The sequence below is a fragment of the Cryptotermes secundus genome, unplaced genomic scaffold (assembly GCF_002891405.2).
Source record: "Cryptotermes secundus unplaced genomic scaffold, Csec_1.0 scaffold653, whole genome shotgun sequence".
NCBI lineage: Eukaryota > Metazoa > Arthropoda > Insecta > Blattodea > Kalotermitidae > Cryptotermes > Cryptotermes secundus.
In genome coordinates, this window is record NW_019736406.1 from 420,980 (window position 1) to 433,828 (window position 12,849).

Below are 12,849 nucleotides of genomic sequence, written 5' to 3' on the forward strand. Positions count from 1 at the left end.
TGGGTGTGTGTGTGTGTGTGCGAGTGGGTGGGTGTGTGTGCGAGTGGGTGGGTGTGTGTGCGAGTGGGTGGGTGGATGTGCGAGTGGGTGGGTGGGTGAGTGAGTGAGTAAGTGAGTGAGTGAGTGAGTGAGTGAGTGAGAGGACTGCTGCAGTTCAGTCCTCGTGACCTGTTGCTGTTAGAAGCTGGTAGCCAAGGCTCGGGGATAGTTCAGGAACCCAGAGTAAGGGGAACGTCCACTGCTGGAAGCCGCTACCAGGCAATGACTGGTGAAGACACAGCACACTGAGAAGATTTAGTGTGTGCTGTAGTGATCTGAAGAGTGTGTGAATTACCAACAGTGCTATAATTACTTGTAGTTCTGATCTGCAAGTGGTCAATAAATTCATTTACCAACCCAAACACCATCTATAGTCATTCATACATGTGACAATACCATGATGAAATAAAACACTATTTTTACAATAGATCTAAGATAGAACTCACCCAGCTACATATTTTGCACACAACATTTCCTTTAGTGCTGAAAGTACCAAAATTCTGAGCAGAAATGATTATATTTTCATATGTCAAAGCAGCACTAGTCATGCTTTTATATGGTGTTCAAGCATTCGTACAATGGGGAGCTTCGTAACTTGTATTCTTCGCCCAATATAATTGTGATTATCAAGTCAAGGAGGATGAGAGAGGCAGGGCATGTAGTGTGTATGGGGAGAAGAGAAATTCATATAAGATTTTGGTAGGAAAGCCAGAGGGAAAGAGAACACTTGGAACACCTAGACATAGATGGGAGAATGATAAAAAATTGTTCTCAGAGAAACAGGATGGGATGTTATGAACTGGATTCATGTGACTGTGGAAAGGAACCAATGCAGAGCTCTTCTGAAGATGATAATGAACCATCAGGTTCCATAAAATGTTGAGGAATTCTTGAGTAACTGAGTAACTGGCAACTTCTCAAGAAGGAATGAGCTCTATGGACTTAGTCAGTAGTATATATTTAACTGCACAAGTTTGTTATTTTAATTTATTAGCTCTGTATCACTGTGCTGAAAATGTAAGGACTGAATCATGAAATTGGCATAGAAATATTTTACCAACCATCTACATATTCTGGTTTGGATTTCAACAGAAGAATATGTCTTTCAAAGTGGAAGACATGTATCTGTTAAATTACAGGATACACCAAATGGAAAAGCCAAACTGCCACTTTTCATCTCATTCATTCAGAGCTCTAGTATTTACGTTATTTTATATACACCGCTTTTATACTGTGGCACAACATGTTTCACTATTTAAAGCCGAGTCACCATATGCTTTCAAAATTATCTTCCCACCAGAGCCATTAAATCTGTATAGTGTAAAGTTGTATAAGCAATTTAAATTGATGTTGTAAGCTTATTTCGTGCCTGAAGAGGAAAGTTCTGTTTGTGACACTCAAGTATGCTCATATAAATACTCATTCAACATCAAAGACTACTTTTCACTTCTTGTTCACTGTCTCACATGCAAACTTGTGTAATATCTTAAAATTCACGTTGAATTTTAATTTCTTTTCATATCACGTTTTGATCAATATGGTCAACATCACGTTCTTCAAGAACTGCTGTTGAAAACTGCTGCTGCACTTTCATCAGTGACTACAATTCCAATGTATACCCTTCTTTATGTGCCCATATTTTGTACGTCTGAAACATGTAGTAGTAACTGTTAGTATTTCATGTATGGAGTACATTGGTGTCTTCTATAATTTGTTTGGATGTGTACTTGTAGTGCTGGGTGATTACTCTTATTGTCATGTGCAGCTGCTTTGAATGTTTGAGTTAAAGTCAAATATGTTACAACCGACGGTCAGTTGGCTAGTCTGTCTTGGTGACAAGTCCCTATCTGGGGTCCAAGACCAGAATTTTATTGGTCAGACAGTTGCAGGTTCGTTGATGTGGGGCGCCAGCTCTGACAGGAGGATGGGTCTGTCATTTAAAACTGCTCCTGGCCCTCACAAGCACAGTCATTCTTTGGTCCAAGTCAAGCAGGACTCATAACCACAATTTACTGTCTCAGATTCTGGATTCCCTGGCACCGGATTCCTGTGTTGTTGCCTCCTACGACTCACAGGGCCATGGTGGAGGTATGTGAAACCACCTCCATGCAAGGTTATGAGTGTTTATGGAGCTGAATCTTATTATATAGGGCAGATGCTATTCTGTGTTTGGTTCTCGCACCTGATGATGACCATATCAGTCGAAACACGTAATGCATCGGTGATGTGAAAAAAAAATGTAAAACTCAAAGCGAATTTAAGATTTTATCATAAGTTTGCATGTGAGACAGTGAATAAGAAGTGACGAGGAATGTGCAACAGGATGTTGCAGTACAACATTATGAGTAATTTCAGTTCTGATATATTGCACATCTCTTAGCATACCTTGCTGCTTGACAGCATATTCTGTGGTCCTGGAATTGTTGCTGTCTTCCACACTTGCACCATGAGGGTGTATGTGGAGTCACGTGACAGTAGTGAGCAGAACACGTGCTTGTCATCCTCTGTCGCCACACCAATAGCATTTGGAATAATGCGTGCTGTCTTCTCCTTACTTATCTTAATTACAGAAACTGTTGGGATAAGTAACTGCAACAAATAAACAAAAGAACCAACATTTTCACAAATTAATTTATTTTGTTGCAGAGCTCACAAAAATGCAAGGTACACTAGCAATCATTTTCTGAATAACTTGCATTATTGCAAGTTCAAACTTAGCAGAATTTAATCTGAGATCTATCTCCAGGAAGGGTGTGACATCTGTTCGACAGTATGAAGAAATTATTGCCATGATTAAGAGCAAATTTTCCCTTGAGATGTAGCAGAATATAACTGTCTTACTTCACGTTGCTCCTTTTAAGTGGCGTCAAGTAGTAAAGTGTGTAAACAAACATGGCTTCTTTCAGATGCAAACAGATTGCAGAAGATAACATGAGTAAACTTTTCTTGCCGATTCAGAACCTGATGGTGAATATAATGCTTTACAAAAGCAATAAATTTAAATTGCAATTTTTTCCTCACAGTTATTTATGAAGTGGGGGCATTCTGGCCTAACAAAAACTGCGCAGCAAAAAAGGGTTAACAAGTATAGCTGTGCAAGTACCAAGAACCAAAATTGCATTAGATTGTCTGCTGTTTGCAGGATGAGTTACTATAGCAAGGCCATGGGTCCACCATGAGTACAGATGTCACAGACTTTGTCACCTCGCCACTTTCAGCATGCCTCAGAATCTATAAAATTTTGTACGCAGCATACCGAAATCACTTTGTATTTATAATAATTACAGTAATATTAAACAGTTTCAATTCATAAAATCAAGAACAGATCTTCTTAAGCTCCAAGCACAAGCTGCTGTATTAACAAGTCATCTTTCTGTAGATACGAAAAACAGGAATTACTTATTTATATGGTATCTGTTTAGATATATGACACTGAAGTTTCACCGTAACTTATTTTGGAACAAAATTATTGCAAATGATTTTATGCCTCACTTATTCTAAGAAGGCACGAAACATAACAGTCCATGAATGCACTGAAGCGGTTAAGATTAAAGGATTATAGTCAAATATGAGCTGAAATATCAGGTATGTTCCGGTGAAAAACTAGGATGAAAAGGATACCAATATAGTTTTGTGGCTTGCATTATGACCAATGCCAGGTGCAATTTTTTACACACTGCTGAATGTTTGTCACCGAACACAACCTCACTGTTAGAAACAAAAGTGAGAGCCACAGTTATGTTACAACTGACAGACAGTCAGTCAGTCAGTCAGTCAGTCAGTCACTTTGTCATGGTCTCAAGCCCCATCTTGGGACCAAGCCTAGATTTTTGTTACTGTCACACAGCTGTGGGTTTGTTGATGTCAGGCGCCCTTTCTGACAAGCAGATAGATCTATTGTTTACAATTGCTCCTGGTCCTCACCAACGCATATTATTCTCTGGTCCAAGTCCAGTGGGACTCATGACCATATTTTACTGTCTCAGATTCAAGACTCTCCCAGCCTGAAGGACCAGGTCCCTGTATTTATGTCCCCGCGTGACAGGGTGGCTCAGTTATACCCTCAGTCACTGGGTTCACATTTTGTCACCTCCAACAACTTCCGGGGCTACGGTGGAAGTATCTGAACTACCTTCACACAAGGGTCTTGGAAGCAAATGTCTGTTACCTCTATAAGACTAAGCAAAGATCCATCACAGCCCACAACTCTGCCTCATGCACACTGCATCAGTAATCAAGGTTACAACAAGGTAATTTTCTGGAATAGAACCAATGCCTTTGAGAGGGATACTAGTTGACTTACAGCAATCATTAAGTGTACACTGAAGTATTCACCTTTTACCTCTCACATATTATTTGGCTCTCTCAGTTTAGGTATAATACTGTGACATATGACTCAAACCTCTCCTGCTGATATGGAATGGCTCAATAAACAAGTATCGCTGCAATGGATATGAGGGCAACAATAGAGAAAGTGTTGGAAGCCGTGTCTTCTCTTCCAAGGCTCTATTGCAAGGGCTGTTGGGAAAAGTTCGTGAGTGATGGCTAATGATGGCTACTGACACCATGAGTTGCAGTTGAGAGAGCTGAGAAGAGGCGGCCACGACATAAACAACAGAGGAAGGGAATCTACATTGTTGTGAGCCGTTATAAAGCAACATCTAGCAAAGACATAACAGACTGAGACCTATCATATGCAACACTGATTTGTTAAGTGTGTAGATTAACGATTGCATTATAAACCTTCCTACTTACAACAGTTCAATAAATCCAATTACCAACTGAAACCCTGTGTCTAGTCATGAAACATGTGACAGTACTTTCAAAGACTCCATCAGTGACCAGAACAATTTAATATCCTGAAGAAAATGGTATGGTTTCAACTCTCTGAGTAATTTCTGGGAATGTTACTTATAATTATGTGCCTTTCTAAACTGCAGCCTGCCAAAGCTCAGGCAGTTAGTCACTGACTTCCCACCCACTGCAGCTCAGGTTCAAACGCAGGTTAAGTCATGTGGGATTTGGGTGGACAAAGTAGGGCTGGGGCAGGTTTTCTCCTAGTGAATTGGCTTCCCCTGCTAATTCTCATTTCAGCAACTGCTCCATATCCATTAATTACACCTCGATGCTATACAGGCTCAGTACTGACAATAACACCTTAAATAACAAACTTATGTAGTAAGGTTGCATCACTGTTTGTTGTTGATTAAAAGTTACAAAGCTGGTATAACATTCACACCAAATGGCCTGAAAATCAGACTACTGGTTCTCTTAAATATTAAGTTTGTACTACTGTCTCTTGTTGACCAAATTAAATTCATTAGTGCTCCAAAGTCATGATTCTGAATGTCAGCCATTTTGTTGTCACTGTCTGTTGTTGATTAAAAATTACAAAGCTGGTATAACATTCACACCAAATGGCCTGAAAATCATACTACTGGTTCTCTTAAATATTAAGTTTGTACTACTGTTTCTTGTTGACCACAAATTAAATTCATTTGTGCTCCCAAGTCATGATTCTGAACATCAGCCATTTTGTTGTCACTGTCTGTTGTCGATTAAAAATTACGAGGCTGGCATAATATTCATACCAAATTTCGTGCAAAACAGTCTATTTGTTCTGAACCTGGTCAGTCTAGTACAGTGGGCATGTGAGCTTCCTAAGTTGGCACCTAGTAATATGGTTAAGTTCGTCCATTCCTCAATTATAAGTGAATGTATAAGACAGAAAGCTATGCACATGCATTCTTGATTTTAGTCCTTGTTATACGTAATTTTTTGCAGTTTTCATTCATGTCATTTTCTATGTCATACTGTAACATCGGCCTGAACGGTGTGCCAAAAACAAAGGTAAATTCTTCAAAATTATAATTCTAAATTTAACTGCCTCATCTGTTTGCGCTCTGCCCTTTGTGATCAACAGATACTGGAATTGTATCTCACCTTGGTAACATACCCAAATACATTTGAATAGAATGCAAAGTAGTTCTTGGTAATGTACAGGTGTCCCTGGAGCAAAATATCTCCCACAAGAGCACATGAGTAATCTGAAACAAAGAATAGATCTTGCTGTTATGACAGACCAGTATGGGTAAATGAACAGATATTATAAAGACTAATGCAATGGTAATTATGCAATGAACACAGTGCTCTTCTGCTAAGCAAATGACCTGATGTGCTTCCAGAACTACGGAATATGTCACTCATGAGTCACTCAATGTACCAGGTAAATGTGTCCGTCCCTGTGCTTAACTGCTTAAGCACTATGTAATGAAGGCATATGGGGGAGTGGATGTATAGATCCGCATTTTCTTGACCTTGGTACTTGTCGGAGGTGAATGGTCCGCTTCACGTCACAGTCGCTTTACCCCCGAGGAAAGTGTCCATGGTACCCATTGGATCGGAGGATCGATGGGCCCCAGAGCGGTCTGGGCAACGTGGAGGAGAGAAAATTCTTGATCCTATCGGGACTCGAACTCCGACCCCTTGGTCGTCCAGCCCGTAGCCAGTCGCTATACCGACTATACTATCCCGGCTCCTCAATGTGACAGAACTGACCAAATTTACCTCTAGCAATTGTTTCAAATTTGGGTGGTGAAAAGTAAAGTTATCCCTGTACTTAGTTACATATTCAAACACTGACATGATGGCATACGGGGGAGTGGAGGTACAGCTCCACCATTCTTTACATTTGCAATAGATGGAGGTGAGTGCTCAGCTTGACGTCTCCGCCACCTTATCACCAGTACTCATTCGACATGAGGCTAGTCGGTCTGGACTCTATGGAGAAGAGAAAATCTTCTTACCACTGCCGAGAATCGAACCCCGGTCAACCGGTCCCTTACCTAGTCGCTATACCGACTCAGCTATCCCAGTATATTGTAGCGTGTAGACCCGTTACTGGGTAGACTTCCAAACAACAAAACAATATCCGCTGCTAGGCAACGGATTATTAATAAGCACGTATACGCAGCCGCTACTGAGTAAAGTCTTCGCAAACAAACATGTTCCAATGGAAACGACTGGAGTACACCAATGAACGGTGTTTTCTACGCAGTCCGTACCGAGGTGTTATAAGGAGGACAACTGGAGCAAGAGTTCAGAGTTGTGAGGGAGTCGGTACAGTTGAGAGTCAGCGGAAAATGAGGCGAGTTCGGAAACTGAAGAATCTCCACTGTTAGAAGCCGTTACCAGGGAACGACAGGTAAAGACAGCAGACTGGAAAGACTTGGCGTGTGCTGTAGTGATTTGTAAAGTGTGAAAATCAGCGATGATGCTATAATTAAGTGTAGTCACGAGTCGTGTGTTAAAAGTTGTCAACAAATCCAATCTACAACCCATATCCCGTCTACAGTCACGCAAACACGTGGCAATATATTTCACATGAATATGAAACTTGGTCCTCTCTTCAGCGAACAGCAGAGCTTAAGAGCATCCGACAACTGGGTGCTAAGAATATTTGGAACCAAGAGGGAAAGTAAAGGTGGACGGAGATAACTGCATCAGCAACTGAACTGGACAGCTCAGTCGGTATAGCGACTAGGCTATGGGATGGACGAGTTCGATTCCCGATAGAGGAAGAGACTTTTCTCCAGTGTCCAGACCGGTACTGGGGCCCACCCAGCCTCATATCCAACGAGTACCGGGGGCTGGTTCCCCAGGAGTAGGAGAGCAGATGCATGAAGCTGACCATTCACCTCCATCCAGTGCGGGGGCTAAGAATGGTGGAGCTATACCTCCACTCCCCCTTGTCGTCATGGTGCTTAATTAATTAAGCCCCGGGACAGCTTTCCCTTTTTGTGGGGTTTTAAACTTGATGATGAACTGAGTCAGGCATGTAACTTCATAAGGGAATTTCTATTGCCTTTGCGACTGCACGCTTCATGGTTCAAAACGTCATAATCACAAGTGATTATGCTGCAAGAGGGAACAACGCACAAGCTATGAGCAAAATTATAGATTACAGACGTAACACGACGGGCTTACGAATAGAAACACAGGCTGCCGCAATAGAACATCTAAATTAAGGGATACAAATCAAAACAAGTGGACGACGGGGTGGGGTGTAAGAATTTTACAAAATTTAAAGGAAAACAAATTTTAATAAATTTATTTTGATTTAAATGAAGTGAACTACAACGTGTGCTATTTTAGCGTGTACCCGTTAGGCTACGATTATGACGTTTTAAATCATGAAGCGTGCAGTCGCATATGCGACGAATGGACAATATTAGTGCAGTGTAGCAGTTATAGCATAGTAAGACACCCGAAGGTGGCCATTTAGGGCCGAAACATGTTGTGTAAGAAAGAAGGGACAATTTCTTGCAGTGTTGACGGACCGTGTAGTACAAACAGTTTGGGATATAGCAATGGACCAGCATGCTCAAGTACAGGAGTGCATTCTTTGCTATAGTGTAAACCTTTGAAACACTTGCAGATAATTTCAGTCGGTATACACGTATACATAGGATAGTGACCACATTTTTGTGACCTCAGGCGGAATTGCGTATTACATTTCTCTACAAGTATTGATCAATAAATTGTCTGTTTATTAATTCATAATTTCCGTAGCAACTATGTTGATAAAATAATTTAATGAAAAGCGGTGACATAATGTTTTCCTACAACTGCTTTCACAATGTGGACTGCCCCTACTCCTAGATCTGTCTGACCCAATGTTTAAGGAACACGTAATAAAATTTCTATATATGAAGCTGAGAAACTAAACCACAAACAAGTTATCATTATAAACATTATAACACGGAAATTAGATCAAAGTATCATTTAATTATACTTGTTCGAAAACAAAAATCGCATTTAATGTACGAGGGAAAAACTAAGCATAACATTGTGACATGGCTCATATTGCAATTTGCAATGGGAAGAGGGGCTTTTCTTTCTTTTTCCTTTCACAAATTCTTTTTTATGTTTGACTTTGCATTGGCAAGTTGGAATCTCAAAATGTGGGGTTAGTCTGTTTCTGTGTTCTGGTTCTGTTGGTCGGCAATTCGAGAATGCCGTTTCGCCCATGTATGTGCCGGCTAAGGGAACCAGATGACGAACTACATATCCTGACAAAGGTTCTCCCTTTGAGGCAAAAAAAAACCGCACTTTAGTTTACTAGTTTCTTCCTTTGAAGGCGGCATTTCCAGTCTAATGAGGCTCTTAAACGTTTCTAATAATAATAGTCAAATTATTACTTTTATATTGCAATGGAATTTTCTAGCAGAACCTTTAATTTCATTTCGCGGAACCTCTGGGTTCCGAAGTACCGTATTTACGCATGTATAGGCCGCGTGCGTGTATAGGCCGCAGCACAATTTTCAGACAGAAATTATAGAAAAAATAATTTTCTTGGAATATTATTTCAGGAGTAGAAATTATTCCGAAATTTGGCAACGTTAATTTTTTTTTAAATGAAGTGTGATTTCGAATATTTCGAATATAAGCCGCACCCCAGTTTTCCTCTTGAATTTTTGGCAAAAAATGTGCGGCCTATACATGCGTAAATACGGTATACCATTTTGGGAACACCAGATCAGAGCGTCATCTGTTGTTAACGTGTGTCAAGTGCCATGTAAAATGACTTACGCATTACTAGTTATCTGAAGTTGCGACCTCAGGACAGACAAACGGGGAAACACCCGCACAATCGCCTTACAACTCCCGGTATGATAACGGACGGGCAAACGGGTATTCCCCTCACAATAATCTCGCACTGTCCGCCATCAAAACATTCCTTCTTCAGAAGAACTCAGGCGGTCAAAGAAAATCTCCGCCTTTTATGGGGCATTACGATTCATTACCGTACTCACAAGAACCTATCCTGGGCCAGCTGAACCCAGTCCATATCCTCACACATCGGTTACAATCCACTAGTCTACCTGCAGGTCTCTCTTCCCTTCGGTTTCTCAAATTAAAATTCGCATTACCTATACATGAAGTATGTCTGTCCAGAATCTATGTCTATGTCCGAGACTTTGTGTGGCATTTCAGACCGTGACAATGCTTTACGGTGGGGTGTTACTAACACGAGCCCACCTCCAAGTTGACCAACCGTCTCTCGTGGGTTCTCCGCGACTGTTTATTCAATACCGTCACGATCTGGGTGTGATTATAGACGGGGTATGGATTGGATATTGAATTTATTAACGATTTTCACACACCACTCGGAACTACAATTACAACGCTACCGCTGATCACATTACAAACCACTTCGGTACCCGCTAAGCCCTTTCCAGCCTGCTGTCTTCACCAGCTGTTCGCTGGCAACAGCTTCTAACAGTGGAGATTCTTCAGTTTCATGCGATCAGGTCCTCTTTGTCACAGCCGCCCGTAAAGAACTCAACTGTCACCTGTAGTACAACGTTATCTCTTCTTAGCCTCCTTTGCAGAGCTCAACGGAACTGCCAACCCTCAACTAAATCCTTTACAACTCCTCGCGCGGACGTCGAAAACGCCGTTCCTATATTGTTGTGTGCGTGTTCGTTTCCCCGGAAACGTGTCTGATGAGCCGCTGCTCCGAAAGGGCCGTTTGTTTATTCGCCTATTGCAAGGCTGTACATGCTATAATACTATCACGTGACCTCCCTATTGGGGGAAACGCCATTCTTTGGTGGCACATCATGGTCTTTCGAAGATTACTCTTAGACAAAGAAATGCACGGCTCAGTAAATCCACATTTCCTGCGTTCCTGTTCGTGCTAAGGAACATCACGCAAGATTACTAGATTGACTAATCATGGTGTGGTCACGTGGGCAGCAGTTACACAATGTGGCTGAGGCACACGGAGATTCGCTATGCATCCCTAGGCACAGCTCGGTTCGTGTATTCCCACTGCGCACTGGAATTTTATTATTCGGTGCTGACCATTCTTCGTATCTGTGCCACACTAGATGGCTCCAGAGTTTACCATATATGAGTATAGCACAGACTTTTACAACGATAAATAAACTAAATTTACCATTCCAAGGAGATGAATATCAGTTATCTCAGTGAGTGAAAAAAAAATCGCGTCCTTGTGCGAAGTACAGTTCTGGAGGCCAAGCTACAAACTGTTACGCGACATGAATAACTGATTTAATGCATGAATTTCAGAGACAGATAAGCGATTGTATTATTTCACACATAATGCAACATTTATGAGACCTACATGTTACAATGGAAAAATTAACTTCAATCTGCGATAGAAGAGTTTCAGCAATTACGAAACCCCCATCGCGTTTCCTGCCTCTGCGCACGCGCGTTTCGACAGACACGAATTTGAAACATGCATGCACAAATGTTTCTCTGATTAAATTCTGGACTGGTCTGAAGAGCAGCTTCCATGCATTTCGGGTGTAACTATGAAGTGTGGGCGAAATGTCCACAAGATTTGTAGCAATGCAGACAGCATTCCAAACGGCTTAGCCCTTTAGAGACTGAATAATGAGAGGGGGGAGTGGAGGAGTGAGGGACACTATATTTGGTAGGAGGGCTGAACATTTTCCGGCTTTGAAGGTTCCCAGGGAGTGCCCGCTCGTCCTTCTGGTTCAAGGAAGCGTAAAATTTTAGGAAGTGAAAAAACTGAAGAGTTGGGCTCTGGACTTTGTTGTGAGCAGAAAAGATGCGCAAGGGCTTTATTGCGCATGATCGGCATTAATTCTGAGAATAACGTTGGAAATGCGCAATCTTGATGTTACCATTGGGAGGGCTGCATGTGAAGCATACAAAGTAGGATTTGGCTAACAATTCAGAATTTGCCCTTGATCGAGATGGTCGGTCACTGGACCCTCCGGATGAAGGCAGTCCGGCATTAAATAATCTGTTCCATCAATCTCGAGTTCAGCTGTCAAAGACATAAGCTTCACTGATTCTTTGCATATTTAATGGAACTCTATCAACTACACAAGTTATACAACATCGAATGGTAAGGTTTATTATGAATGAAGAATTGAAAGAGGTATGTAAGGAACCTGCCGTGGCCTGTTTTAAAATACTATCCAGTGTTTGTCTTCAGGGACTGAGAAGAACCACAGAAACGCACAATAACGTACCTCCGAGCCTGGAACCTTCCGCATATAAAGTGCGAGCGTCCACCATTCATCTGGAACTTTCGGCGAAACGGGTTAAAAGTTATAATGAGAGGCTTGTACCTGGTAACAGTTCTCCCCAGCTCATACCCTACGCGTCTAGATTTCCCATAGGAAATGGGAAAATGTTTGGTGCTTTAATGTTCACTGTAGTTTGTCCAATTTTCTGTACGAATTTGCACGCCAAGGGTGTTAGAAGAACAGTGGGCACTGTGCGCGGTGTGTTGAGGTTTAATATCCTTCGCAATTTATCAATAAACACGCTCGGTGTTTCCGACACAACACGCGTAACATAATGGGGGGTTCATGCCATAGCTCAGACAGTTAGCTGCCGGATTCCCAGCGCGGCGGCCCGAGTTCGATCTCAGGTGTCATATGGGATTTACGGTGGACTAACTGGAACCGGAGCACGTTTCTCCGGTTTCCCCCGACAGTATTCTCTTTACCAACTGCTCCACACGCATCATCGTCCGATGGCTGGTACAACAGGCCCGCCAGTGGCTGGTGGACCAAATGGACTGTCTCACCCCTCCCTACAAATTAAAAAAATATATATATTGGATTATCACACTACAAGACAAGACGGGAGCGCTCTTTCTACTGTATAAGGACGTGCGCGGCGTTCTTCTCTGATTACTGAAAACGTCAGAGCGCGACTCAGAATCGCATCTATAGTGTTTTTTTTTTTGCTATTTTTTTTTCTTTGTTGACCGTTTCCACGGCTCTGCCCTTCACGGCG

The 12,849-nt window shown here is 41.8% G+C and overlaps 1 protein-coding gene across 5 annotated transcripts in view; it reads right to left on the reverse strand.

Moving 5' to 3' along the window:
* LOC111869901 (GRAM domain-containing protein 2B) overlaps positions 1-12,849 on the reverse strand; it is a 246,535-nt gene that overhangs the window by 17,948 nt on the left and 215,738 nt on the right. For all 5 annotated transcript variants that reach the window (XM_033753590.1, XM_033753591.1, XM_023861767.2 and 2 more), the window contains 2 exons: positions 5,983-6,086; positions 2,425-2,628 (listed from right to left, as the gene is read on the reverse strand). In XM_033753590.1, coding sequence (XP_033609481.1) covers positions 2,425-2,628; positions 5,983-6,086 — 308 coding nt within the window. The remainder of the gene's footprint in view (positions 1-2,424; positions 2,629-5,982; positions 6,087-12,849) is intronic.